Below are 25699 nucleotides of genomic sequence, written 5' to 3' on the forward strand. Positions count from 1 at the left end.
TCTGGGTCTCTCTATTATTTCTACAATGATATTTTAATTTTCCTTTAAAGATTGAAATATTTGGTCAATAACATTCCCTAAAGCCATTTAGCAACAAGTTCTACAGATACTTTTTTTTGGTACTTCAAAGGCCTAATCCTACCTCTTTGTACTCACTAACACCACCTTACATGGAAGTTTCAATCAAGACTGGATTTATTCAGTGGCTTCCTAAAACATTAACAACTTAAGAGGTGGAGACATCTTTGGAGAATAAGAGAGGTCTTGTTGCTGACCACTTATTCAATCATGCTGAATAAAAAACTACCAGTCCCTCTGTCTTCAGTTAGGAAAATGACTTTGGTTTCCCCATAAAGGTAGCAATCCCAAATGATCTTGTCATTCTGTTGCTTCCTTGTTTGGACATCCTAAAAACGAACAGCAACATAGAGTCACTAATGGATAAAAAAACAAGACCCATCTATATGCTGCGTATAAGAGACTCACTTCAAACCCAAAGACAAACAGACTGAAAGTAAGGGGATGGAAAAAGATATTTCATGCAACTAATAGGGAGAAAAAAAGCAGGAGTTTCAGTGCTTGTATCAGACAAAATAGACTTCAAAACAAAGGAAGTCACAAGAGACAAAGAAGGACATGACATAATAAAGGAGTCCATCTCCTTTATTGATAAAGTAGTCCATCCAACAAGGGGATATAACTATTATAAATATGCACCCAACACACAGGATCACCTACATATGTGAAATAACTACTAACAAAATTAAAGGTGGAAATATGATGCCGTGCGTTCATTTTAGAAGACTTCAATACACCACTCACTCCAAAGGACAGATCAACCAGAAGAAAATAAGTAAGGACACAGAGGCACTAAACAATGTATTAGAACAAATGGACCTAACAGACATCTACAGAACACTCCATCCAAAAGCAACAGGATACACATTCTTCTCAAGTGCACATGGAACATTTTCAAGAATAGATCATATACTAGGCCACAAAAAGAGCCTCAGTAAATTCAAAAACATTGAAATTGTACCAACCAGCTTCTCAGACCACAATGGGATGAAACTAGAAATAAATCACACAAAGAAAACAGAGAAAGTTCACAAACACGTGGAGGCTTAATAACATGCTCCTAAATAATAAATGGATCAATGACCACATAAAAACAGAGATCAAGCAATATATGGATAAAAATGACAACAATATTCAACACCACAAAATCTGTGGGATGCAAAAAAGGCTGTGCTGAGAGGAAGCTATATTGCACTACGGGCCTACCTCAGGAAAGAAGAACAATCCCATATGGACACTCTAAACTCACAATTAATAAAACTACAAAAAGAAGAACAAATGAGGCCCAAAGTGAGCAGAAGGAGGGACATAATAAAGATTAGAGCAGGAATAAATCAAATCAAGAAGAATAAAACAATAGAAAGAATCAATGAAAGCAGGAGCTGGTTCTTCAAGAAAATAAACAAAATAGATAAACCCCTAGCCAGACTTATCAGGAAAAAAAGGGAGTCTACACACATAAACAGAATCAGAAATGAGAACAGAAAAGTCACTACGGACACCACAGAAATACAAAGAATTATGAGAGAATACAATGAAAAATTATATGTGAAATAATTGGATAACATAGAAGAAATAGACAACTTTCTAGAAAAATACAACCTTCCAAGACTGACTGAGGAAGTAACAGAAAATTTGAGTAGACCAATTACCAGCAAGGAAATTGAATGATAACCAAAAAATTACCTAAGAACAAAACTCATGGACCAAATGATTTCACTGCTGAATTTTATCAAACATTTAGTGAAGACCTAATACCCATCCTCCTTAAAGTTTTCCAAAATGTAGAAGAAGAGTGAATACTCTCAAACTCATTCAATGAGGCCAGCATCACTCTAATACCAAAACCAGGCAAAGACACCACAAAAAAGAAAATAATAGACCAATATCCCTGATGACCATAGATACAAAAATACTCAACAAAATACTAGCAAACCGAATTCAAAAATACATCAAGAAGATCATCCATCATGATCAAGAAGGATTTATTCCTGGGATGCAAGGATGGTACAACATTTAAAAATCCATCAAGATCATCCACCACATCAATAAAAAAGGACAAAAACCACATGATCATCTCCATAGATGCTGAAAAAGCATTTGACAAAATTCAACATCCATTCATGATAAAAACTCTCAACAAAATGGGTATAGAGGGCAAGTACCTCAACATAATAAAGGCCATATATGACAAACCCTTAGCCAACATTATGCTTAACAGCAAGAAGCTGAAAGCTTTTCCTTTAAGATCAGGAACAAGACAGGGATGGCCACTCTCCCCACTTTTATTCAACATAGTACTGGAGGTCCTAGACACAGCAATCAGACAACACAAAGAAATAAAAGGCACCCAGGTTGACAAGGAAGAAGTTAAACTGTCCCCGTTTGCAGATGACATGATATTGTACAACAAAACCCTAAAGAATCCACCCCCGAACTACTATATCTAATATCTGAATTCAGCAAGTTGCAAGATATAAAATTAATGCCAAAAATCCGTTGCATTCCTATACACTAACAATGACCTAGCAGAAAGAGAAATCAGGAAAACAATTCCATTCACAATTGCATCAAAAAGAATAAAATACCTAGGAATAAACCTAACCAAGGAAGTGAAAGACCTATACTCTGAAAATTACAAGATGCTCATGAGACAAATTAAAGAAGATACCAATAAATGGAAACACATCCTGTGTTCATGGATAGGAAGAATTAATATTGTTAAAATGGCCATCCTGCCTACAGCGATCTACAGATTCAATGCAATTCCTATTAAAATACCAACAGCATTCTTCAACAATCTAGAGAAAATAGTTCTAAAATTCATATGAAACTACAAAAGACCCCAAATCATCAAAGCAATCCTGAGAAGGAAGAAGAAAGCAGGGGTGGATTACTCTCCCCGACATCAAGCTCTATTACAAAGCCACAGTAATCAAGACAATTTGGTATTGACACAAGAACAGACCCATACACCAATGGAAAAGACCAGAGAGCCCAGATATAAACCCAAGAATATATCAATTAATATATGATAAAGGAGCCATGGATATACAATGGAGAAATTACAGCCTCTCCAACAACTGGTTTTGGTAAAACTGGACAGCTACATGCAAGAGAATGAAACTGGATCACTGTCTAACCCCATACACAAAACTAAACTCGAAATAGATCAAAGACCTGAATGTAAGTCATGAAACCATAAAACTCTTAGAAAAAAACAGGCAAAACTCTCTTGAACATAAACATGAGCAAGTTCTTCATGAACATACCTCCCTGTGCAAGGGAAACTAAAGCAAAAATGAACAAATGGAACTATAACAAACTAAAGCTTCTGTAGACACTATCAGTAGAACAAAAAGGCATCCTAAAGTACGGGAGAATATATTCATAAATGACATATCCGATAAAGGTTTGACATCCAAAATATATAAAGAGCTCACATGCTTCAACAAATAAAAAGCAAATAATTCAATTTAAAAATGGGCAGAGGATCTGGACAGGCACTTCTCCAAAGAAGAAATTCAGATGGCCAACAGACACATGAAAAGATGCTCCACATTGCTAATCATCAGAGATATGCAAATGAAAACCACAATGAGATATCACCTCACACCAGTTAGGATGGCCAACATCCAAAAGATAAACAACAAAAAATGCTGGCAAGAATGTGGAGAAAGGGGAATCCTCCTACACTGCTGGTGGGAATGTAAATTAGTTCAACCATTGTGGAAAGCAGTATGGAGGTTTCTCAAAAAACTGAAAATAGAAATACCATTTGACCCAGGAATTCCACTCTTAGGAATTTACCCAAACAAAACAAGATCACAGATTCAAAAAGACATATGCACCCCTATGTTTGTTGCAGCACTATTTACAATAGCCAAGATATGGAGGCAACCTAAGTGTCCATCAGTAGATGAATGGATAAAGAAGATGTGGTACATATACACAATGGAATACTATTCAGCCATAAGAAAGAAACAAATCCTACCATTTGCAACAACATGGATGGAGCTGGAGGGTATTATGCTCAGTGAAATGTCAGAGAAAGACAAATACCAAATGATTTCCCTAATTTGTGGAGTATAACGAAGCAAAACTGAAGGAACAAAATAGCAGCAGACTCAGAGACTCCAAGAAGGGACCAATAGTTACCAAGGAAGAGGGGTGGTGGAGGGTGGGTGGAGGAGGGAGGGAGAAGGGGATTGTGGGACCAAATGATTTCACTGCTGAATTTTATCAAACATTTAGTGAAGACCTAATACCCATCCTCCTTAAAGTTTTCCAAAACGTAGAAGAGTGAATACTCTCAAACTCATTCAATGAGGCCAGCATCACTCTAATACCAAAACCAGGCAAAGACACCACAAAAAAGAAAATAATAGACCAATATCCCTGATGAACATAGATACAAAAATACTCAACAAAATATTAGCATGATTGGTATCATGATTGGTGCACATGTTGTGTGTGGGGTCATGGGGAAGGCAGTGTAGCTCAGAGAAGACAAATAGGGACTCTGTGGCATCTTACTACACTGATGGACAGTGACTGCAATGGGGCATGGGGGAGGACTTGATAATAAGGTTGAATGTAATAATAACCAGTTTTTCTTGTGAAACCTTCATAAGAGTGTATATCAATGAGACCTTAATAAAAATAATAATAATAAACAAAAATGCAAAAAAACAAAGAAACAAAAAGAAAAAACCAACAACAGCCACCCCAAGGGTCATCAGAGGTAACTTAAGAGCATTCCAGTTGTCCAAATAGTTACCATCAGCAGTAGTGATGCCCGGGTCACCGCTGATGTCCTATAAGAGGGAAAAGTAAATTAATAAAGATTTAGAAGTAAATTTGATAGTTTTAAATTAACAATATTAAGAACTGTCTGGTCCCTGACATGTTGACTGGCCAATGTACTCACACCTGCTCTGCATTGTTTAAGCTCTGGAGTCCAGAAGCCACGACAACAGAGCTGATCAGAAAAAGGGAGCTGCGGCGGGAGCGGTTCTCGTACGATGTGGACTTTGATGACTTCATGATGCCCTTTCAGAAGAACATCACAGAGAAAGCTCAAGCCTTGGAAGCAACCTTCAAGACCTAAATCACAGCAGTTGTTTCTTGGGGTAAACATTTCAAGGCCCAGACACCAAACTTTGGAGAAAGTAGATACTTCCATCAAAGCCAAAGCAGTCCTCAAATTAAGAATTTATAACCAAATCTTTGCTTTTGCCTTAACAACTATAAATATTTTGAAGCCTCTGGGTTGATGATTTTATTGCTGTTCCTATTATGTTATTAGTGTAGTTATAATGCTCCAGTTTTCTCACCCAGGGGCCATTGTGGAAAATGGGGAATGTGTAGATTTTGAAGCAAAATATCTGGAGGTGTGGGCTGTCTGTAAAATTGCAGTATTTCCAGAATCTCTCACCTGGCTTTCATGCATCTCCATATCAATAGGTGTTTCCAAGGGGTGGAGAGAAGTAGCCTATTTATATATCAGTAGGTAATCTTTTGCCCTGGGATTTTCCAAGAGTTATACAAAGTCTGTCATTCCAAAACTGTTATTGCTCAACATTTTATCTCCAGAATTTAGAACAATATCTAGCATGTTGCATATATTCAGTAAATATTTTCTGAATGTGTGAATGAATGGTGTCCCATTCAGATGCCAGGTACCTCTGGCATCTATGGAAAGGAAGTATGAATAACCTTTTCCTCCTTTCTAGGGTTTCAGCGGATGGAGTAACATGCAGGAAAAAAGAAATGAACATAGAGCTTATTTTTTTTTTATAAGAATTCAGTTTTTTCTGAAAAGACTAGGAAAATGTTCTTTAGTCAGGACACCAGCTAGATAGACTGAAGGCTGTTGGCATGGGGAGACTGGAGACGGGCTAAACAGATGTGAAATATTATATTTGATTGGTTAGGGTTGCATATTTGGCTTTCTTTGGTTGGGTCTAAGTTGGAAAGAGAGACAAAAATTACAAAAGCTGACTTATTAATCGAGTCCTGGCCATGATAGGCCAATTGCTATAGGGGTTATTGTTTGGTTTCCTGGATTGTTGTAGTAGCGATAACAGTCTGACTTCCCACGAGTCTAACTTATAGCAAGATGGCTTTCTGGCTGGTTATTACAGATGAAGAGATTGGTTTCCTGGGAAGGTTGCTGTGGGTTGTGGGTCAGAATTCTATTTTTATATTTGATCTGTGCCTTGTCTGTTGTATATTCAGTCTCTCTGAAGTAGGGAAAGGCCAGAAAGGGGAGGAAATCTCCCTTCTCTATGGCTATCTCACTCCCGTTGTAGGTGCAGCTTTCAAGATCAGAAGCTTAAATGTGAGGAAAGGAGCACAAGTAGGTCCCCCTTGCCAACCAGTCTTGAAAATTCCCACTGAGGATTTATCCCAAAAGTCATCAAGAAAAACAATGTGTACAACACCCCCCCTCAAAAACAACTAGAGTTCAAATTAAAATGTGTGTCTAGCACAGAGAAAATTTCTAAGTGAGACAAATTTCCCTATGAAAACATGAATGACACATTATTTTGCAGTACCCTGTCATTGGGGATGTGTTAATACAGGAGTGAGCCTGGCAAAGAGGGAGAGACCAAAGCTGAGAGCCCAAGAGAGGTAACTTGCTCCACTAGAGCTGTGTATGACCCACAGGGACCTGGAGAATACCACTGCTAACTTTACCTTTGAAATAGACTGTATTGGCCATTCCAGTATCGCACACGCAAATCTCTTAGCCTTCCTACTTGATTTGTGTTTCTCATCATTCTGTTGATGGGCTGGCTTTAGCAGAGTATGCCCTGGTTAATATTCATTATGATTGATTTTACAGTCTGACCCTAGTCTCAGCGGACTGATGCCAGTGAAAAGGAAAGGTATTTAGAAAACCAGCCAAAATACCGATACTGCACCTATGAAAAATGGAACCCCAAATGCCCTGATATCCACTCCAATTTTCCTGGTTGACCTGGTGTTAATTGCTTCCTGGCCTTACTCCTTAGAATGGACCTTGAAATTTCATATCCTGTTCACTTGGAAGCCTGGCATTTTAGCCCTTTCCATGGTATGGAAGTGGATGCATTTTTATTTTTGGGCTTTACTAAAGACAGTTCAATTAACCTTTGAGCACTGTTTGACAATTCTGACTTGGCATCTAACCATTTTCTTATATTTTCTCCTCTACTGGAGTCTTGGTGGAAAGAATAGGAAATTAGCATGAACAATTCACTTATTTCCTAAATCAAATCAGGCAATGGGAATTCATGCAAGAGTTATTACTGTTTTTTGAAGTTGAATTTTTTTTTTGAGAGGGCATCTCTCATATTTACTGATCAAATGGTTATTAACAACAATAAAATTCTGTATGGGGGGTCAATGCTCAATGCACAATCATTAATCGATCTCAAGCCTAATTCTCGTCAGTCTCCAATCTTCTGAAGCATAATGAACAAGTTCGTACATGGTGAACGAATTCTTACATAGTGAATAAAGTCCTACACGGTGAACAGTACAAGGGCATTCATCACAGAAACTTTCAGTTTTGATCATGCATTATGAACTTATAAACAATCAGGTCAAATATGAATATTCATTTGATTTTTATACTTGATTTATATGTGGATCCCACATTTCTCCCTTTATTATTATTTTTATTTTTAATAAAATGCTGAAGTGGTACGTAGATGCAAGATAAAGGTAGAAAACATAGTTTAGTGCAGTATTACATTAGTTTCAGGTGTACAACACAGTGATTCAACATTTATATACATGATAATTCTAGCTACCAGCTATCATCATACAAAGTTGTTACAATATTTTGACTATATTCCTTATGCTATACATTACATCCCTGTTACTTATTTATTTTACAATTGGAAGTGTGTACTTTTTTTTTTTGAGAGGGCATCTCTCATATTTATTGATCAAATGGTTGTTAACAACAATAAAATTCTGTATAGGGGGGTCAATGCTCAATGCACAATCATTAATCCATCTCAAGCCTAATTCTCATCAGTCTCCAATCTTCTGAAGCATAACGAATAAGTTCTTACATGGTGAACGAATTCTTACATAGTGATTAAATTCTTACATGGTAAACAGTACAAGGGCATTCATCACAGAAACTTTCAGTTTTGATCACGCATTATGAACTATAAACAATCAGGTCAAATATGAATATTCATTTGATTTTATACTTGATATATATGTTGATTCCACATTTCTCCCTTTATTATTATTATTATTTTTATTTTTAATAAAATGCTGAAGTGGTACGTAGACGCAAGATAAAGGTAGAAAACATAGTTTAGTGCTGTAAGAGAGAAAATGTAGATGATCAGGTGTGTGCCTGTGGACCAAGTATTAATCCAAGCTAGACAAGGGCAGCAAAACATCCACGGATGCAGAAGATTTCTCTCAAAGCAGGGGGGAGTGGGGTTCTGAGCCTCACCTCTGTTGATCCCCAATTTCTCACCTGATGGCCCCCCTGCGACTGTGCCTGTTTTAGGTTGTTCCTCCCTTGAGGAATCTTACCCGTCTCTGGCTAACCAGTCATCTTCCGGGGCCATACAGGGAAATGTAAAGTTGGTGAGGGAGAAGCCGTATTGTTTGAAAAGGTTAGCTTTTTTACTTCTTTGCAGATTTATGCCCTGTGGCTTCTATGCCCAGCATTTGTCTTGAGGTATCTTTACCACCTGGAGGAATTATGATCATCGGTAAATTCGATATGAGGCACGAATTCTATTTAAGGGTTGTAATTAGGAAGGAAGAAGAAAAGCTATAGAGGTAGCATATGGAAGAAAACATAGGAGGACCAACCACCTCATTGACACATCTTCCTGCAGAGCACCCCAAGCATGCACAGGCTTCAAACCACCAACCAACCTGCACCCACACACCAACACAATAGGAACACGGTGACACAAACAGAGCAAATCTATAATTACCATCCATCTCCAGTGAAGCCAAGAAAACCACCCAGGCACCCCAGGCACCCGTGAAAATTTGTCTATGATATGATGGACACCGTCCAACTGTACCCGAACAGTCTGAGAGAAATCAGACAAACCAAAGCAACCTAACTCTGGGATCTGCTCACACCCCACATGCTCCTCCAACCACAGACAGTCCACAGTCATAAGATTTTGGAGGGCTACAACTTGCACCCCTCCCAACTCCCGGCCGAGCCCCAACAGCACAGACCTGGTCAAACTCGCTGTCTCACTGCATGCACACGCCAGCCCAGACATCTCCCTCCCCACTCCAACGGCAAATCCAGGAAACAGTGGGGCGGACGCAGCCACAACCATAGTATCATCCGGATCCCTGCGGAGGCTCCTTGATAATCATCCCCCGGTACAAGTCCTCCAGAGAGTGCCGACGCCGGAAGCTCCCCCTCACATCGTATCTTAGTTCATTTTCTGGGTAGCCAAGCTAGGCCCCGATCCCGTGCATAGAAACAAACAGACCCTTTGCCCACACTCCAACACGCCCTCCACACCACCGTGCAGAACTCACTGGAGGTCACCATACAGGAACTGCATTTTTTTTTTTTTTATCAAGAGAAAGGAATATTATCAGAAAAGAGCACCTCCACAGCTGATCATCCGACACCCAAGTGATCAACATCAAGGACACTTTAAGCATGCATTGATCTTTGAATTACCAATAGCCCTGTCCTATCAAGGAGCAATCCCTCCCTTCCTTCCTTTTTTTTTTTTTTTAATCTTTAATCTACACTTACATGAAGAACACCATGTCTACCATGCTCTCCCCTACATCAGGTCCCACCCAAAAACCACACCACGGCCACTGTCCATCAGCTCAGCAAAATGTTGTAGAATCACTACTTGTCCTCCCCGTGCTGCACAGCCCACCCTCCCATCTCCCCCCACATGCATGCCAATCTTAATACCCCCCTTTTCTTCCCCCACCCATCCTCCCCAGCTCACCTGCCCCTGGCACCTGCTAGTCCATCTTTGGGCTCTGTATTTCCACTGCTGCACTGTTCACTCAGTCCTTCCCCTATTCTTATACTCCTCAGATGAGCGAAATCATTCGGTATTTCTCTCTCTCCGCCCGGCCCACCCCACCGAGCATAATACTCTCCAGCTCCATCCATGTTGCCGAAAACGGCAGGACCCCTCCACCTCCCATGGCCAAGCAGCACTCCACCGTGCACATGCAACACACCCTCCCCATCCACCCATCCACCGATGGACATCCAGGCTGCCCCCAACTCCCGGCCACTGCAAACAGTGCTGCGACAAACATAGGGGAGTATCCGTCCCTCCCAAACTCGACCGCTGCACTCCCAGGGCAAACCCCCAGGAGTGGAACACCCGGGTCAAACGGCAGGTCTGTTTTGAGCATTCTGATGAACCTCCATACTGCTTTCCACAATGGTTGAACTAATTTACATTCCCACCAGCAGTGTAGGAGGGTTCCCCTTTCTCCACAGCCACGCCAATATTTGTTGTTGTTTGTCTTTTGGATGGCAGCTATCCTTACTGGTGTGAGGTGATACCTCATTGTAGTTTTAATTTGCATTTCTCTGATAATTAGCGATGTGGAGCATCTTTTCATGTGTCTGTTGGCCATCTGTATTTCTTTTTTAGAGAACTGTCTGTTCAGTTCCTCTGCCCATTTTTTAATTAGGTTATTTGTTTTTTGTTTGTTGAGGCGTGTGAGCTCTTTATATATTCTGGACGTCAAGCCTTTATCGGATCTGTCATTTTCAAATATATTCTCCCATACTGTAGGGTTCCTTTTTGTTCTATTGATGGTGTCTTTCGCTGTACAGAAGCTTTTCAGCTTAATGTAGTCCCACTTGCTCATTTTTGCTGTTGTTTTCCTTGCCCAGGGAGATATGTTCAAGAAGAGGTCACTCATGTTTATGTCTAAGAGGTTTTTGCCTATGTTTTTTTCCAAGAGTTTAATGGTTTCATGACTTACATTCAGGTCTTTGATCCATTTTGAGTTTACCTTTGTATATGGGGTTAGACAATGGTCCAGTTTCATTCTCCTACATGTAGCTGTCCAGTTTTGCCAGCACCATCTGTTGAAGACACTGTCATTTTGCCATTGTATGTCCATGGCTCCTTTATCAAATATTAATTGACCATATATGTTTGGGTTAATTTCTGGAGTCTCTAATCTGTGCAACTGGTCTGTGGCTCTGTTCTTGTGCCAGTATGAAATTGTCTTGATTACTGTGCCTTTGTAGTAGAGCTTGAAGTTGGGGAGTGAGATCCCCCCTACTTTATTCTTCTTTTTCAGGATTGCTTTGGCTATTCGGGATCTTTGGTGTTTCCATATTAATTTTTGATTTGTTCCAGTTCATTGAAGAATGTTGCTGGTAATTTGAGAGGGATTGCATCAAATCTGTATATTGCTCTGGGCAGGATGGCCATTTTGATGATATTAATTCTTCCTAGCCATGAGCATGGGATGTTTCCATTCATTAGTGTCCCCTTTAATTTCTCTTAAGAGTGACTTGTAGTTTTCAGAGTATAAGTCTTTCACTTCTTTGGTTAGGTTTACTCCTAGGTATTTTATTGTTTTTGATGAAATGGTGAATGGAATTGTTTTCTGATTTCTCTTTCTATTGGTTCATTGTTAGTGTATAGGAAAGCCACAGATTTCTGTGTGTTAATTTTGTATCCTGCAACTTTGCTGTATTGCGATATCAGTTCTAGTAGTTTGGGAGTGGAGTCTTTAGGGTTTTTTACGTACAGTATCATATCATCTGCAAATAGAGACAGTTTAACTTCTTCTTTACCAATCTGGATTCCTTGTATTTCTTTGTTTTGTCTGATTGCCATGGCTAGGACCTCCAGTACTATGTTAATTAACAGTGGGGAGAGTGGGCATCCCTGTCTTGTTCCCGATCTCAGAGGAAATGCTTTCAGCTTCTCGCTGTTCAGTATAATGCTAGCTGTGGGTTTATCATATATGGCCTTTATTATGTGGAGGTACTTGCCCTCTGTTCCCATTTTGCTGAGAGTTTTTATCATGAATGGATGTTGAATTTTGTCAAATGCTTTTTCAGCATCTATGGAGATGATCATGTGGTTTTTGTCTTTCTTTTTGTTGATGTGGTGGATGATGTTGATGGATTTTCGAATGTTGCACCATCCTTGCATGACTGGGATGAATCCCACTTGGTCATGGTGTATGATCCTTTTGATATACTGTTGAATTCTGTTTGCTAATATTTTATTGAGTATTTTTGCATCCACATTCATCAGGGATATTGGTCTGTAATTTTCTTTTTTGGTGGGGTCTTTGCCTGGTTTGGTATTAGGGTGATGTTGGCTTCATAGAATGAGTTTGGGAGTATTCCCTCTTCTTCTATTTTTTGGAACACTTTAAGGAGAATGAGTATTATGTCCTCTGTGCGTCTGATAAAATTCCAAGGTAAATCCGTCTGGCCCGGGGGTTCTGTTCTTGGGTAGTTTTTTGATTACCATTTCAATTTCTTTGCTCGTAATTGGTTTGTTTAACTTTTGTGTTTCTTCCTTGGTCAGTCTTGGGAGGGTTGTATTTTTCTAGGAAGTTGTCCATTTCTTCTAGGTTTTCCAGCTTTTTGGCATATAGGTTTTCATAGTAGTCTTTAATAATTCTTTGTATTTCTGTGGAGTCTGTCGTGATTTTTCCATTCTCATTTCTGATTATGTTGATTTGTGTTCTCTTTTTCTCTTAATAAGTGTGTCTAGAGGCTTATCTATTTTGTTTATTTTCTCAAAGAACCAGCTCCTGGTTTTGTTGATTTTTGCTATTGTTTTATTCTTCTCAATTTTATTTCTTCTCTAATCTTTATTATGTCCCTCCTTCTGCTGACTTTAGGCCTCATTTGTTCTTTTTCCAGTTTCCATAATTGTGATGTTAGACTATTCATTTGGGATTGTTGTTCCTTCTTCAAGTGTGCCTGGATTGCTATATACTTTCCTCTTAAGACTGTTTTCGCTGCGTCCCACAGAAGTTGGGGCTTTGTGTTGTTGTTGTCATTTGTTTCTATATATTCCTTGATCTCTATTTTGATTTGTTCATTGATCCATAGATTATTTAGTAGCATGTTGTTAAGCCTCCATGTGTTTGTGAGCTTTTTGTTTTCTTTGTAGAATTTATTTCTACTTTTATACCTTTGTGGTCTGAAAAATTAGTTGCTAGAATTTCAATATTTTGGAATTTACTTAGGCTCTTTTTGTGAGCTAGTATGTGGTCTATTCTGGAGAATGTTCCATGTGTACTTGAGAAGAATGTATATCCTGTTGATTTTGGATGTAGAGTTCTATAGATGTCTATTAGGTTCGTCTGTTCTAGTGTGTTGTTCAGTGCCTGTGTCCTTACTTATTTTCTGGCTGGTGGATCTATCCTTTGGGGTGAGTGGTGTGTTGAAGTCTCCTAAAATGAATGTATTGCAGTCTATTTCCCTCTTTAGTTCTGTTAGTATTTGTTTCACATATGCTGGTGCTCCTGTATTGGGTGCATATATATTTAGAATGGTTATATCCTCTTGTTGGACTGAGCCCTTTATCATTATGTAGTTTCCTTCTTTCTCTCTTGTTACTTTCTTTATTTTGAAGTCTATTTTGTCTGATATTAGTACTGCAACCCCTGCTTTCTTCTCACTGTTGTTTGCCTGAAATATGTTTTTCCATCCCTTGACTTTTAGTCTGTGCATGTCTTTGGGTTTGAGGTGAGTTTCTTGTAAGCAGCATATAGATGGGTCTTGCTTTTGTATCCATTCTATTACTCTGTGTCTTTTGATTGCTGCATTAAGTCCATTTACATTTAGGGTGACTATTGAGAGATATGTGCTTATTGCCATTGTAGGCTTTAAATTCGTGGTTACCAAAGGTTCAAGGTTAGCCTCTTTAGTATCTTACTGCCTAACTTAGCTCGCTTATTGAGCTGTTATATACACTGTCTGGAGATTCTTTTCTTTTCTCCCTTCTTAGTCCTCCTCCTCCTTTCTTCATATGTTGTGTGTTTTGTTCTGTGCTCTTTTTAGGAGTGCTCCCATCTAGGGAAGTTCCTGTAAGATGCCCTGTAGAGGTGGTTTGTGGGAAGCAAATTCCCTCAACTTTTGCTTGTCTGGGAATTGTTTAATCCCGCCATCATATTTAAATGATAGTCGTGCTGGATACAGTATCCTTGGTTGAAAGCCCTTCTCTTTCATTGTATTAAATATATCATGCCATTCTCTTCTGGCCTGTAGGGTTTCTGTCGAGAAGTCTGATGTTAGCCTGATGGGTTTTCCTTTATAGGTGACCTTTTTCTCTCTAGCTGCCTTTAAAACTCTTTCCTTGTCCTTGATCCTTGCCATTTTAATTATTATGTGTCTTGGAGTTGTCCTCCTTGGGTCCTTTCTGTTGGGGGTTCTGTGTAATTCCGTGGTCTGTTCGATTATTTCCTCCCCCAGTTTGGGGAAGTTTTCAGCAATTATTTCTTCAAAGAGACTTTCTATCCCTTTTCCTCTTTCTTCTTCTTCTGGTACCCCTATAATACGAATATTATTCCTTTTGGCTTGGTCACAACAACATAGTTGTTAGTGTTGTTTCATTCCTGGAGATCCTTTTAACTCTCTCTAAGTCAGCTTCTATACGTTCCTGTTGTCTGGTTTCTGTTCCTTCAATGGCCTCTTGCATCTTATCCATTCTGTTTATAAATCCTTCCAGGGATTTTTTCACTTCTGTGATCTCCTTCCTGACATCTGTGATCTCCCTCCGGACTTCATCCCATTGCTCTTGCATCTTTCTTTCCATCTCATCCCATTGCTCTTGCATTTTTCTCTGCATCTCTGTCAGCATGTTTATGAGTTTTATTTTGAATTCTTTTCCAGGAGGACTGGTTAGGTCTGTCTCCTTCTCAGGTGTTGTCTCTGTGATCTTTGTCTGCCTGTAGTTTTGCCTTTTCATGGTGATAGAGATAGTTTTCAGAGCTGGTACGAGTGACCGCTGGAAGTTTCCCTTCTTGTTGGTTTGTGGCCATCCTCTCCTGGAAGAATAGCGACCTCTAGTGGCTTATGCTTGTCACCTGTGCGCAGACAGGGCTTCTGCTACCTGCCCATTTGCTATGGAGTTTATCTCTGCTGTTGCTGTGTGCGTGGCCTGGCTGGGGCTGCTCCTCCAAAATGGTGGAGCCCCGTTGGAGGGGGAGCGGCCGGGAGGCTATTTATCTCCGTAAAGGGCCTCTGTGCTCCCTGTTGCCCAGGGGGTTAGAGTGCCCAGAGATCCCCAGGTTCCCTGCCTCTGGTCTAAGTGTCCTGTCCTGCCCCTTTAAGACTTCCAAAGAGCACTCTCCAAACCAAAACAACAACAGCAACAACGAAAGAGGAAAGAGAAAGAAAAAAAAAAAGAAAAAAACATGATTTTCTTTGTCCTCAGGCGCCGGTCCTTGGCACCCGCTCACTGGTCCTGCTGCCCTGCCTCCCTAGCACCGGGGTCCCTGTCCCTTCAAGGCTTCCAAAAAGCACCCGCCAAAAAAAAAGGGAAAAATGCGCAATAGTTTGTCCTCAGACACCGGTCCTTGGCACCCGCTCACTGGTCCTGCTGCCCTGCCTCCCTAGCACTGGGGTCCCCTTCCCTCCAAGGCCTCCAAAAAACACTCGCCAAAAAAAAAAGGGAAAAACGCGCGACCCTCTCCGTCCCCAGGTGCCAGTCCCAGGCACCTGCTCACCGGCCCTCCCGCCCTGCCTCCCTGGCACTGCAGTCCCTTTCCCCCTAAGGCCTCCAAAAAGCACTCGCCGAAAAGAAAAAAAGGGAGAAATGCGCGATTTTCTGTCCTCAGGAGCCGGTCCCAGTCACCCGCCCACTGGTCTTGCTGCCGTGCCTCCCTGGTATTGGTGTCCCCGTCCCTCTAAGGCTTCCAAAAAGCACTTGCCAAAAAAAAAAAAAGGGAAAAACATGTGATTTTCTTTGTCCTCAGGCGCCGGCCCCAGGCCCCCGCCCACCGGTCCCGCCACCCTGCCTCCCTAACATTGGGAAAAATGCGCAATTTTCTTTGTCCCCAGGCGCCGGTCTCAGGCACCTGCTCACCAGTCTTGCTGCCCTGTTTCGCTGGTATTGGCGTCCCTGTCCCTTTAAGGCTCCCAAGAAGCACTCACCAAAAAGAAAAAAAAAAGGGGGGGACACGCGCGATTTTCTCCGTCCTCAGGCACCGGTCTCAGGTACCCGCCCACCGGTCCTGCTGCCTTGCCTCCCTAGCACCGGGGTCCCTGTCCCTTTAAGGCTTCCAAAATGCACTTGCTCAAAAAAAAAAAAAAAAAAGGGAAAAACATGCGATATTCTTTGTCCTCAGGCGCCAGTCCCAGGCACCCTTTCACCAGTCCTGCTGCCCTGCCTCCATAGCACCGGGGTCCCTGTCCCTTTAAGGCTTCCAAAAAGCACTCGCCAAAAAAAAAAACCACTCCAGTTTCTTTCCACCCGCCAGGAGCCGAGGGGAGGGGCGCTTGGGTCCCGCCGGGCTGGAGCTTTTATCTTAACCCGTTCACAAGGTGCTGGGTTTTTGCAGGTGTGGATGTGGTCTGGATGTTGTTCTGTGGCCTCTGGTCTCTATTTTAGGAAGTTTTTGTTATATTTTCATATATCTATGTGTTTTGGTGAGATTTCCACTGCTCTACTCACACCGCCATCTTGGCTCCGCCTGAAGTTGATTTTTAAAGGAATGATTTATTCTTTCCTAATGTACTTATCATACTTTTTTGCTATAGGTCACCTAGCATGTATTTCTCATTTGTTTTATTTCTCCATAGAAATCTCCTCAGTAGATTGAAAAGGAAATGAAAGCAAGCAAGCAAATTAATCTAAGGGCCTTTGGACCACACTTCTATATAGATGCTCTGCTTCCCCAGAGCTTTGTGAAACTGCAGTACTGCCCTTCCTTGTATTTAATGAGACCTGTGGGCAAACACATGATTCAGGGGAAACCAAGAGGCAGAGTTTAAATATGCTCCAATGACAGCTGGCTTACTTGTGCTAGCCATTGCAAAAGAACTTTACTAATGGTTCAAGCAGATGGACAGAAGGCGGCTAAATGTTAGAATGTGAGAGGTCAAAGGTCAAGGTGAATGAGGCCGGTGATTTACTGAGGTCTGTAGGTGTTTCGTGTTGCAGCCTAAATTGAGGGTTGTTTTTAATTTGATGCGTTTTTCTAAACTTTAAGTAGGTTCATTAAAAATAAAGAAAAAAAAATCTCAGCTTCTCTTTCAGTTCCCATTAAATTTGGGGCTTTAACTTCCAAGATAATAAAGCATTTATTTGTAAAGTGTGGGAATGTGGGAATTCGTAATACATTTTTAAGTGGAAGTCCAAAATGGTTTATTTAATAGATATTTTCTACAAAACATGATCCCGAGTTTTCTTTTAATCAACAATGAACATATATCTTTTGCCTTTTTTTAACTTCAAAATAATTTTTCTGCTGGAGCAGGGCAATTATAAAAGTTTAAATATATTGTGTAAGGAATAAATACCATTTGTTTGTTTCTGGGAAATCCTACTGTCCAGATATTTGCTGAGATTTAGGCTAAAAATTAATGCCACTTTTCTATTTCTTATGATTTTGTAAATATTGTATCTTCAGCTTTAATCAAGTTTTATTGAAGCCAAGACATGAACTAACCTTTAGTTTGACAATCAAGCCCTTTAAAGGAGGTCATAAATTTAAAAGGAAGATTGTTTTTGTTCCAGAAAGATATTATTTCCAAAGCTGAAATGTAGGTAGCACTTATGGGAAGAAACAAAGTCAAGCTTTGTTACCCAAGGTACATTCTGTATTTCTCTGGTTCAAGGAATGGAGCAGGTCCCCACGGGAAGTGGAGAAACTCTGGAGGTGCCGCTCCAGCCACCCAGGTACCAGGCCTTTCTTCTAACTGGGATGTCACTGGCATTGGCAATTGCCCTGGGTCAGTTATGTGTTTATTTAAAAATAAGATTTTAATGATATGAAACCAAAAATTTAAGGGTGTGTAAAACTGCACCTCAACAATTAGACATATTCTTTATCACCTTGATTTCCAAACCCTTTCAGACTAAAATTCACTTGGGAGTCATAAAAAATTGCCAGGAGTGGCCATTAAAAAAATTACCTCAGATCACAATTAGCAGCTCTTTATTGGTAGTTTTAATACGTACATGGAGGTGCTTACCATTTCAGGAATAATTCACTAAAATCAGCTACATTTTTTAAAAGAGTGCACAAGCTGAAGCTGGGGTAATTTAAAACCAACACATTCAAAATTCAAAGTAACATCCTTCCCTTAGGCAGTTACTTTAATAAATTAGTTTCTGGTGATCAACTGGGTGAAGTCTCTGAAGGTTATATTCATTATTAAATGGGTTCTTTGGATGATGGGAAATTCCTCAAAAGAAACCTAGAAAAACAAAATATAACACCTGCAGGAGGTAAGAATACATATAAAGTGGTTATTTCTTTGTAACTGTTTTATGTTTCTAGCTAAAGACTTTAACTAGAAAATTTTTTTTACAATATTTAATAAGTAACACCTAAAGAGAAAAATTTCCATTCCATTGATTTATTTCCCCAAATTGCTTAAAGCTTACTAAGCAGTTTATTAACAGAAAGATACAACTTTTGCTGACAGGAGACTTGATTGAAGAGCTAAGGCATTAAAGGGAGAAGAAATGTCAGTAAACTTGATTATGTGAACTTGATTTGTTTTTAGTATATAATTTAAAAAATTTTTCGTATATAATATAAACATGTATTTTGAACTGTCTAGTTATGATAGGTAGATTTTTATGATTTTTAGTTATTGCCTTTCAATGCTTTTTAAAAAACATCTATCCAGGAAAATGTTCCTTTGTACCTGATGTCACTGTGAGGAAAGACAGCCTGGTCTACACCCGGAGCAGTGAGCATGGACCCTGAGAGATGCGGCTCCTCTCGCAGTTTTATCAATGACTGGTTTTGTGAGATTGGTAATGATATAGTGGATCAAGGAGTAAGGGATGAGAAAGACTGAACATTTTTGTGAACCTAATACATGTAGGTTGAACCTGTTTAGAGATGACAATGAAAAAAGCATACTGTAAATGTTAGGCCACATACACAGATACAAAAAAGAAAAAGTTATCAGAAAAAAAAAGGGGTGGCGTTGAGTAGGGCCTAAGTGGACAGAGGGTTTGTTGGTGAATCCTCTATAACGAGGTTATTGTGATGTTAAACTGCTGGCATTATTAAGCATATTCCTGCAGTCCATACTGTATTAGTCAGGCTAGGCTAGGTTATGGTACAAAAACAAATAGCAGCTAAATCTCAGTGGCTTAATTAACAAAAGTGTTATTTTTCATTTGTACAAAATCTGTTGAAAGTCTGATTGCTTTTTCAGGGTTATTGTACAATTGTCCTCCATATGGTCACCCAAGAACTCATCTATTTCAATCTCAGGACTCCATCACCTCTACCTGCTCTGACTGCTGCATCAGGGGAGAGAATGCGGGAGGACTTTCCTGGACAGTTAAATGTGTCCGCTCTTAATCCACCAGTCTCAACCAGAATGTGGCACAGGTCCTGCCTAACTGCAAAGGAGAACTGTACATTGTGAGTATTACAAATCTGTATCAGGCACACTTAAGACTCTTGGTAGATTGCTGTTTATTTCCAGACTCTGAACTGTGACTTCTATAACTATTTTACTGAAATAGTTTTTATAAGCTAAAATTCCTTCAGCTTAGTAGAAAAGTATCACTTTGATTTTAATCATTTCTGATTAAGACACATTATTGTTTTTTAAATTTTAAGTGGGAGATGTTATCTGGAATTGATTTTGAAAACAATATTCATTGATCTTTAATGAACAGGGATTGTGAATGTTTTGCTGTGTCAAGCAGCACAATGTGATCTTACAGCAACAAAAATTTTAGACAGAAACTAAATAAAAAGCCCCCAAAACTGCTCTTTATTCTCCCATAGTGGATTGGAGGGGACTGTCTTAGAGACTGTTGCTCATTTGCTGAAGGGCTACTGAGCAGCAGGACAGGGTTGGGAGAGGCATGAGGGTCATGACAATTTCAGGGCACATACATCTCCAGGTTCCTCTACAGTGTGAACCATCAAAGCTCTGGCTTCCACCTCCTACTGTTTGAACAATGATGGCAGGTCACCTATGGCATAAGCAAATAATTCCACTGGAAGCAGTCACTATTTCAGTAATCCAGAAGGCAAAGCCATATCATATCAGCGTAAAAGACAAAACATTTTTGGTTAAGAAACATAAAGAGGTACATCAGTCGGGATTTTTAGAATAATTGCTGATCCTGGTTGTCCTTGGGAAGTTATTCTATCAATTATTGAGAAAGCAGAATTTACTTCTCTGTTTATAACTATGGTGAAATTACAGGCAAAGTAGTGAAAGCTTTCTAGTAGTTTAAACCCATTGTATTTGTTGGCTTCACATATTTGTTTTTAATAGGTTAAAATGTCACATTGATCAAAGGTTATTTCAAAAACGTGTTAGACAAGCACACTGAACACTGCATAGCTATGATCCAGGAATGTAAACATAATTGGATAAAGAAATCCATTAAGTCAGCAACAAACCAGGCCAAACTAAAGGCTTTTATTTTTATTTATTTCCTTTAATTGGTTGGCATCTAAGTCTGTATACAAGAAGATTTGTATTGTGCTTACATTTCCAAAATGGCTTCTCCCTTATGCTTTTATCTATGAAGTGTTACAAGAAAAACTAGTTCCATCATCAGAAAGTTTGGGGAACTATAATTTCCTGATTCAGTTATCTGTGGCAGGGCTCTGAAATCAGAATTTTCAAAAGAATTCCCCAAGTGATTCACATACATACCTGTTTTGGAACCTATGAATAATTTAAACTGCTTCAGAGCACGTGAAACTTGGGGTCTAAGAGAGATGTAAATATTCCATGGTAACACTTTATGACAGTGTTTCACAACAGGATGGCTTTTCGGCAGCCCTGTGACTCAGTGAGTTACACTCTACCCAAGGCTCCTGATTCTTACCTGCCTCCAGGACGCACGCATTCAAGCTCTGCCCTTCATGGACTCTGGCCTGCATTCTTGGTTCTTCCGTTTTGTAGCAGTACGATTTGGGGCTAACATTTAATTCTCAGCTCCACTTGCTTCTTCTGAAAAGGAGCTACTTTTTATCTGTTTGGTAGCAGTAGGAAACATTTTCGTAAGAAAGCACCCATTCAATGCCTGGAACGTAAGTAAGTGTTCCATTTCTATCTTAGAGTAAGAGCCAGAAAGCCCTCCATAGTGTTCAAAAAGAAAATTCCACTAGAGTAAATTTTAAAGATCTTATTGGCTGTTTTCAATGATTCACAAATTGGGCAGCATCGCATCTAGCAGGTGGAAAGGAGCTTTAAAGAGCTGCACAGAGTGAAAGGTTTTCATAAGCTGAAGGGCTCAGGAACAAGGAAGTCACATTGGAAAACAAAAAAAGGACTGGTTACTGCACGGTCACTTTCCTGTACGGGGGTGGCCAGAGTCTGTCAGGCAGGTCCCTGAGCTAGAGCTTGTGTTTTCTGAGTGACTGCTCTAGGATTCCAGCTCTGAGAGCCAAACTGTAATTAAGTCTTGATTCAGTGATACGTGGCTCCATTTTGGATAAGCAGATCCATTTGGGGCATGTTGTCTTGTTTTTAACAACAGACCGTGCCCCTGCTTCCATTATCCTGACATTTTCTATTATCCTCCCCTTTGTTGGCTTCACACCGGCCTTCCTGCTGTCGCTCAAACCCTGCTGGCACACTGCCCAGGTGGGTGCCTGTACAGAAAATGGAAGTTGCTACAGCCAGGATCTTCACCTGACCTTAAACTACCTGATGATGTAATTGGCCTACTGCCGAGGCTAAAGCTTACACACCCTGTGGCAATGAGCCATTATTGTCAGTATTACTGGATAAAGATTAGATTAATGATACCAAAAAAAAAAAAAAATAGTGGACACAGAGAAGTTCTGCATCTCTGGACAGCTCAGGTAACCTCTCCTAGCAATGGCAGAGCAGTGCTAGTCTAAGAGAGGAAAAACACTGACGTGGGGTGATGTATGTATCAATCTAAGGAGTGACTCATTAGTTATATTAATTATAGTGGTATAAGTTTGAGGATAATCATACTTCCCTTAGCACAAATAACTTATTTCCAGAAAACCTGCATGAGAAGCATATTTAAACTGAGATCCATGGAGGTGCTGCTAGTAACTGGCAGATGTGGTATTTGAATCCAGTTCCCTTAGATCCTAAAAATGTGCTTCTAACCACTATGTTCATATTTTCCAACCAATTCATAAAATCAACTCAGTGAGTGCAGCCTACACTTAAAAAATAAATATAAATAAATACAATAGAATAGAAAATATCACCGTGCTTTTTACAGGGTACAGCTTCAAGAAACTTTTAGTTGAGGTGGGTTTGTGTATTATCAGATTCTGATTAAAAAATGTATTTCTTACTTTAATTAGAGATAAAAAAATATCAAAAGCCACAGACAGAGAAACCATGACAGGTATCAATTTTTTTAGGTCCAGGCAAGGTTAGGGAGACAGCTCAGAAACCAGGAATGTTCAACTATAATGTTTGACATTTTAGCCACTTCATGCTTTCTTACAATAAAATCTATCTGTATGGCTCTAAACTGGTATTAAAGACACTTTGTAAAGGATCCTATTTTATACAAGCTACATCAGACCATCTTCATTAAATCTTACCAAAAACTAATATAGGGTATTGGAGTAGCAATGTTTGAGAAGGAATTTTTCTATTTGAAGCAGAAAGTTTTTCATCAGGTGCTCTGTTACGTATTTCATTTATAATAGTTCTTACAGCACATTTTGCTTTGTCTTTCAATGAAGCAGGAAAAGTAGTTTTTGTTGGTTCGGTTTTGAAGTAAGATTCTACCTTCTCAAGACATGGGTAATAGGAATTTTAAAATCTGATCAATAAAAGCAAATTACTTCCAACAACCAAATGTGTGAATTTTGATTCAAACAAGGTAACAGTAGAAGGCACTTCTAACACAACTGGCAAAATCTGCATGTGGCCTGGTATTTTATCAAGAAATTGTTAAATTTGCCAGGTATAAAAATGACACTGTGGTTATTTAAAAAAGAAAAATCTACATAGGGATGAACTAACATAGTAGCTGGGATTTGCTTTAAAGCACTTTAGCAAAAAAATAAAAGTAAAAGGGACAGATAAAGCATACTTTATGAATCAATATGGTTGGTATACTGAATTCACAATTCTATTCTTTTTATATTTGTGAATATTCACAAAGTTCAACACATTCTGAGAAAATAAAAAAGATATACTTAAGAATTTAACAAAACAAATTACTAAGATAAAAATTATTGCTAAGTACCCCAGGAAAGAAAAAAAACAGTGATACTTGCCAGGTATAATATAATCAAAGTTCAATTTCATTTGTTCTTTAAAAAATAGGATGAAGTCATAGCATGGCTATATTTCTAAGTCTAGAACAATATTATCAATCTTATAAAAGATTGAGGTGCCATCATCATCCTATTATAAGATTAACAATTTCTATAATGTTGGTAGGCACAAAAAAATAGCACAAGAGATAACTGGCAAATGCAACAGACAAATCTTCAGTAGATATCTTTCAAAAGCAAAAGGTATGTACTGGCACCCTAACAGAGGCACAAAGAACATACCGTACACTCTAGGGGACTGAAGGAAAGAAGATTTGGGCTTTCTGCTTGTGTACACTGTTCCTAAGATCAGGTATTTTAAAAATATATAACACTTCTAATTTTGTTTAAAGAGAAACTGCTTTGTAATGCATTTCTCTTGACCTTTGTTTGAAAGAAATAATAAAGCAAGCTGTGCAGTGAAGCAGCTTGATGTGGAAACTCTGTGGAGCAAATATCAAAGAAAAGACATTGCTGCGGTCTATTGAATCAATGTATCTGAGAGACGGCACTGATGCTCAGAGAGGTGGATTAGCCTCCTGTCCTCGGTTTTATTTTCCTTAGTGTTGTTTCAATTTCTATGGACCCTTGATATTGTCTTGACAAAAATATGTTTCCCAAGATATACCGTTGGGATGCTGTGTCACCATGTGACATTCAAACCCTGCTAAGTGGCTGGACTGGGTGACAGGAGAAATAGGTTTTCAACAGCACAGAGCAGTCTTGTTCCCCCTTGAGAACACTGTTTAAACAGTCCCTCCAAATTTATGTTACTATTTTGGTCACAGGCATACTCTTTCCACCTGTTGCAATATGCAGTTAAAGTGAAGCTTCTGTCTAGGCTAACTTGAAAACAATCTTGTCAATAGCATCTTGTCATAACAGTAGTTTCCCATAGTGTCCTTGATATTAAAAACCATAATGTCTTAATATGAAGGGCTTTCAACACACTGGACGATTGTTCACGAGAAAACTTCTTGCAAATGGCATCACATAACTGATAAAGACAGAAATATGAAGAATGTATTTCCAGAGTGCAAAGTTTGCCTAAAAAGGGAAATATGTGTTCTTTTTTAATTTTCTCCCCTCTTCTTCCACTTACACCTTCTAAATATTTTTAAAATGTATAACTCTCTGGTAAGAATGAAAGTTAAAACACACAAAACAGTAAAGTATTAGTATATATAGATTAAAATATGATTTTACTATATAACTATATTAAATATGTTAACTTTTTTACCACTTATCCTTTAAAAATATGTAAGGCTAAAGTAATATTATTTTAAATGAACCATACTTAGATAAAGGGATTTGTGTTTATGGTGAGAAATAAGGCACCTTAAATAATTCTGATAATAACTTAACATTAATATTTGATGAACTTCCTTAATCTTCCTCAAAATAGAAAATAATAATATAAACTAACAGAACCAAACAGCTACCCAACTGCCGTGGATTTCCTGAAGTAGCTTAGCTCTCATTACAAAAATTAAATGAGTTTTAAATGAAATTTAACAAACAATACTTTTGTTACTACCAATAATCAGATGTTAACATGAAAATTCTCTGGTAATGATTTTTAAAATGGTTCTCAGAAGAAAGAAGTGCATCTCTGCTGGGGCTAGTTCTGCTGGATGCCACAAGACACTTCTTAAATTCACCAAGAAGAAAGTGTCTCCAAGAAAACAGTCATTCTCTTGCGGATAAAGTGGCTTATTAGCAAAGGGGATGACAACACCATTCTCCAACTAGAGCTCCCCAGTTCTCATTCAGCAACGGGAGCACCCGGAGGAGCTTCCTAGTGGAAACAGGAACATCTACTGTTTACAGAAAAAAATGGAAATGTAGCATTTTAAAAATTAAATCAGAATGAAGAAATGAAAGAAACTGTTCAACTGCATTACTTGCATATTAGTTTTCCCCCAGATTACTAAAGTAATATACACTTAGTACACACAGTTTTGAAAATGAAGAGAGATATAAAGAAAACAAAAATCCTTCTTTCCTTACTACCCAAGGACAAGTAACAACTTTGCAGATGTATTTCCTTGGTATCCTTTCAAGAGACACAGTTGTACACATGCTCAGAAGTCTGGATCAGAGGATATACACAAACTGCCTCTTGCTCTCATCATTTCATTCAACAACTCCGTTCTATTCTGGAAGTAGG

The 25699-nt window shown here is 39.1% G+C and overlaps 2 protein-coding genes across 10 annotated transcripts in view; one reads left to right on the forward strand and one right to left on the reverse strand.

Annotated features, from left to right (window-relative positions):
• The window catches only part of ANKEF1 (ankyrin repeat and EF-hand domain containing 1), a 38257-nt gene extending 18595 nt beyond the window's left edge, over positions 1 to 19662 (forward strand). For 8 of the 9 annotated variants that reach the window (XM_037017414.2, XM_017674184.3, XM_073236937.1 and 5 more), the window contains one exon: positions 5030 to 8775. In XM_037017414.2, coding sequence (XP_036873309.1) covers positions 5030 to 5188 — 159 coding nt within the window. In that variant the 3' untranslated portion in view covers positions 5189 to 8775. Of the gene's footprint in view, positions 1 to 5029; positions 8776 to 19509 lie in introns of those variants that run through there. The other variant, XM_073236933.1, reaches the window with a different exon arrangement.
• The window catches only part of LOC108394214 (uncharacterized), a 73463-nt gene continuing 65957 nt past the window's right edge, over positions 18194 to 25699 (reverse strand). The window contains exon 10 of the mRNA XM_073238066.1: positions 18194 to 21242. The gene's annotated coding sequence lies outside the window, so the exon portion shown is untranslated. The remainder of the gene's footprint in view (positions 21243 to 25699) is intronic.

This window comes from Manis javanica, chromosome 5, assembly GCF_040802235.1.
Source record: "Manis javanica isolate MJ-LG chromosome 5, MJ_LKY, whole genome shotgun sequence".
Lineage (NCBI taxonomy): Eukaryota > Metazoa > Chordata > Mammalia > Pholidota > Manidae > Manis > Manis javanica.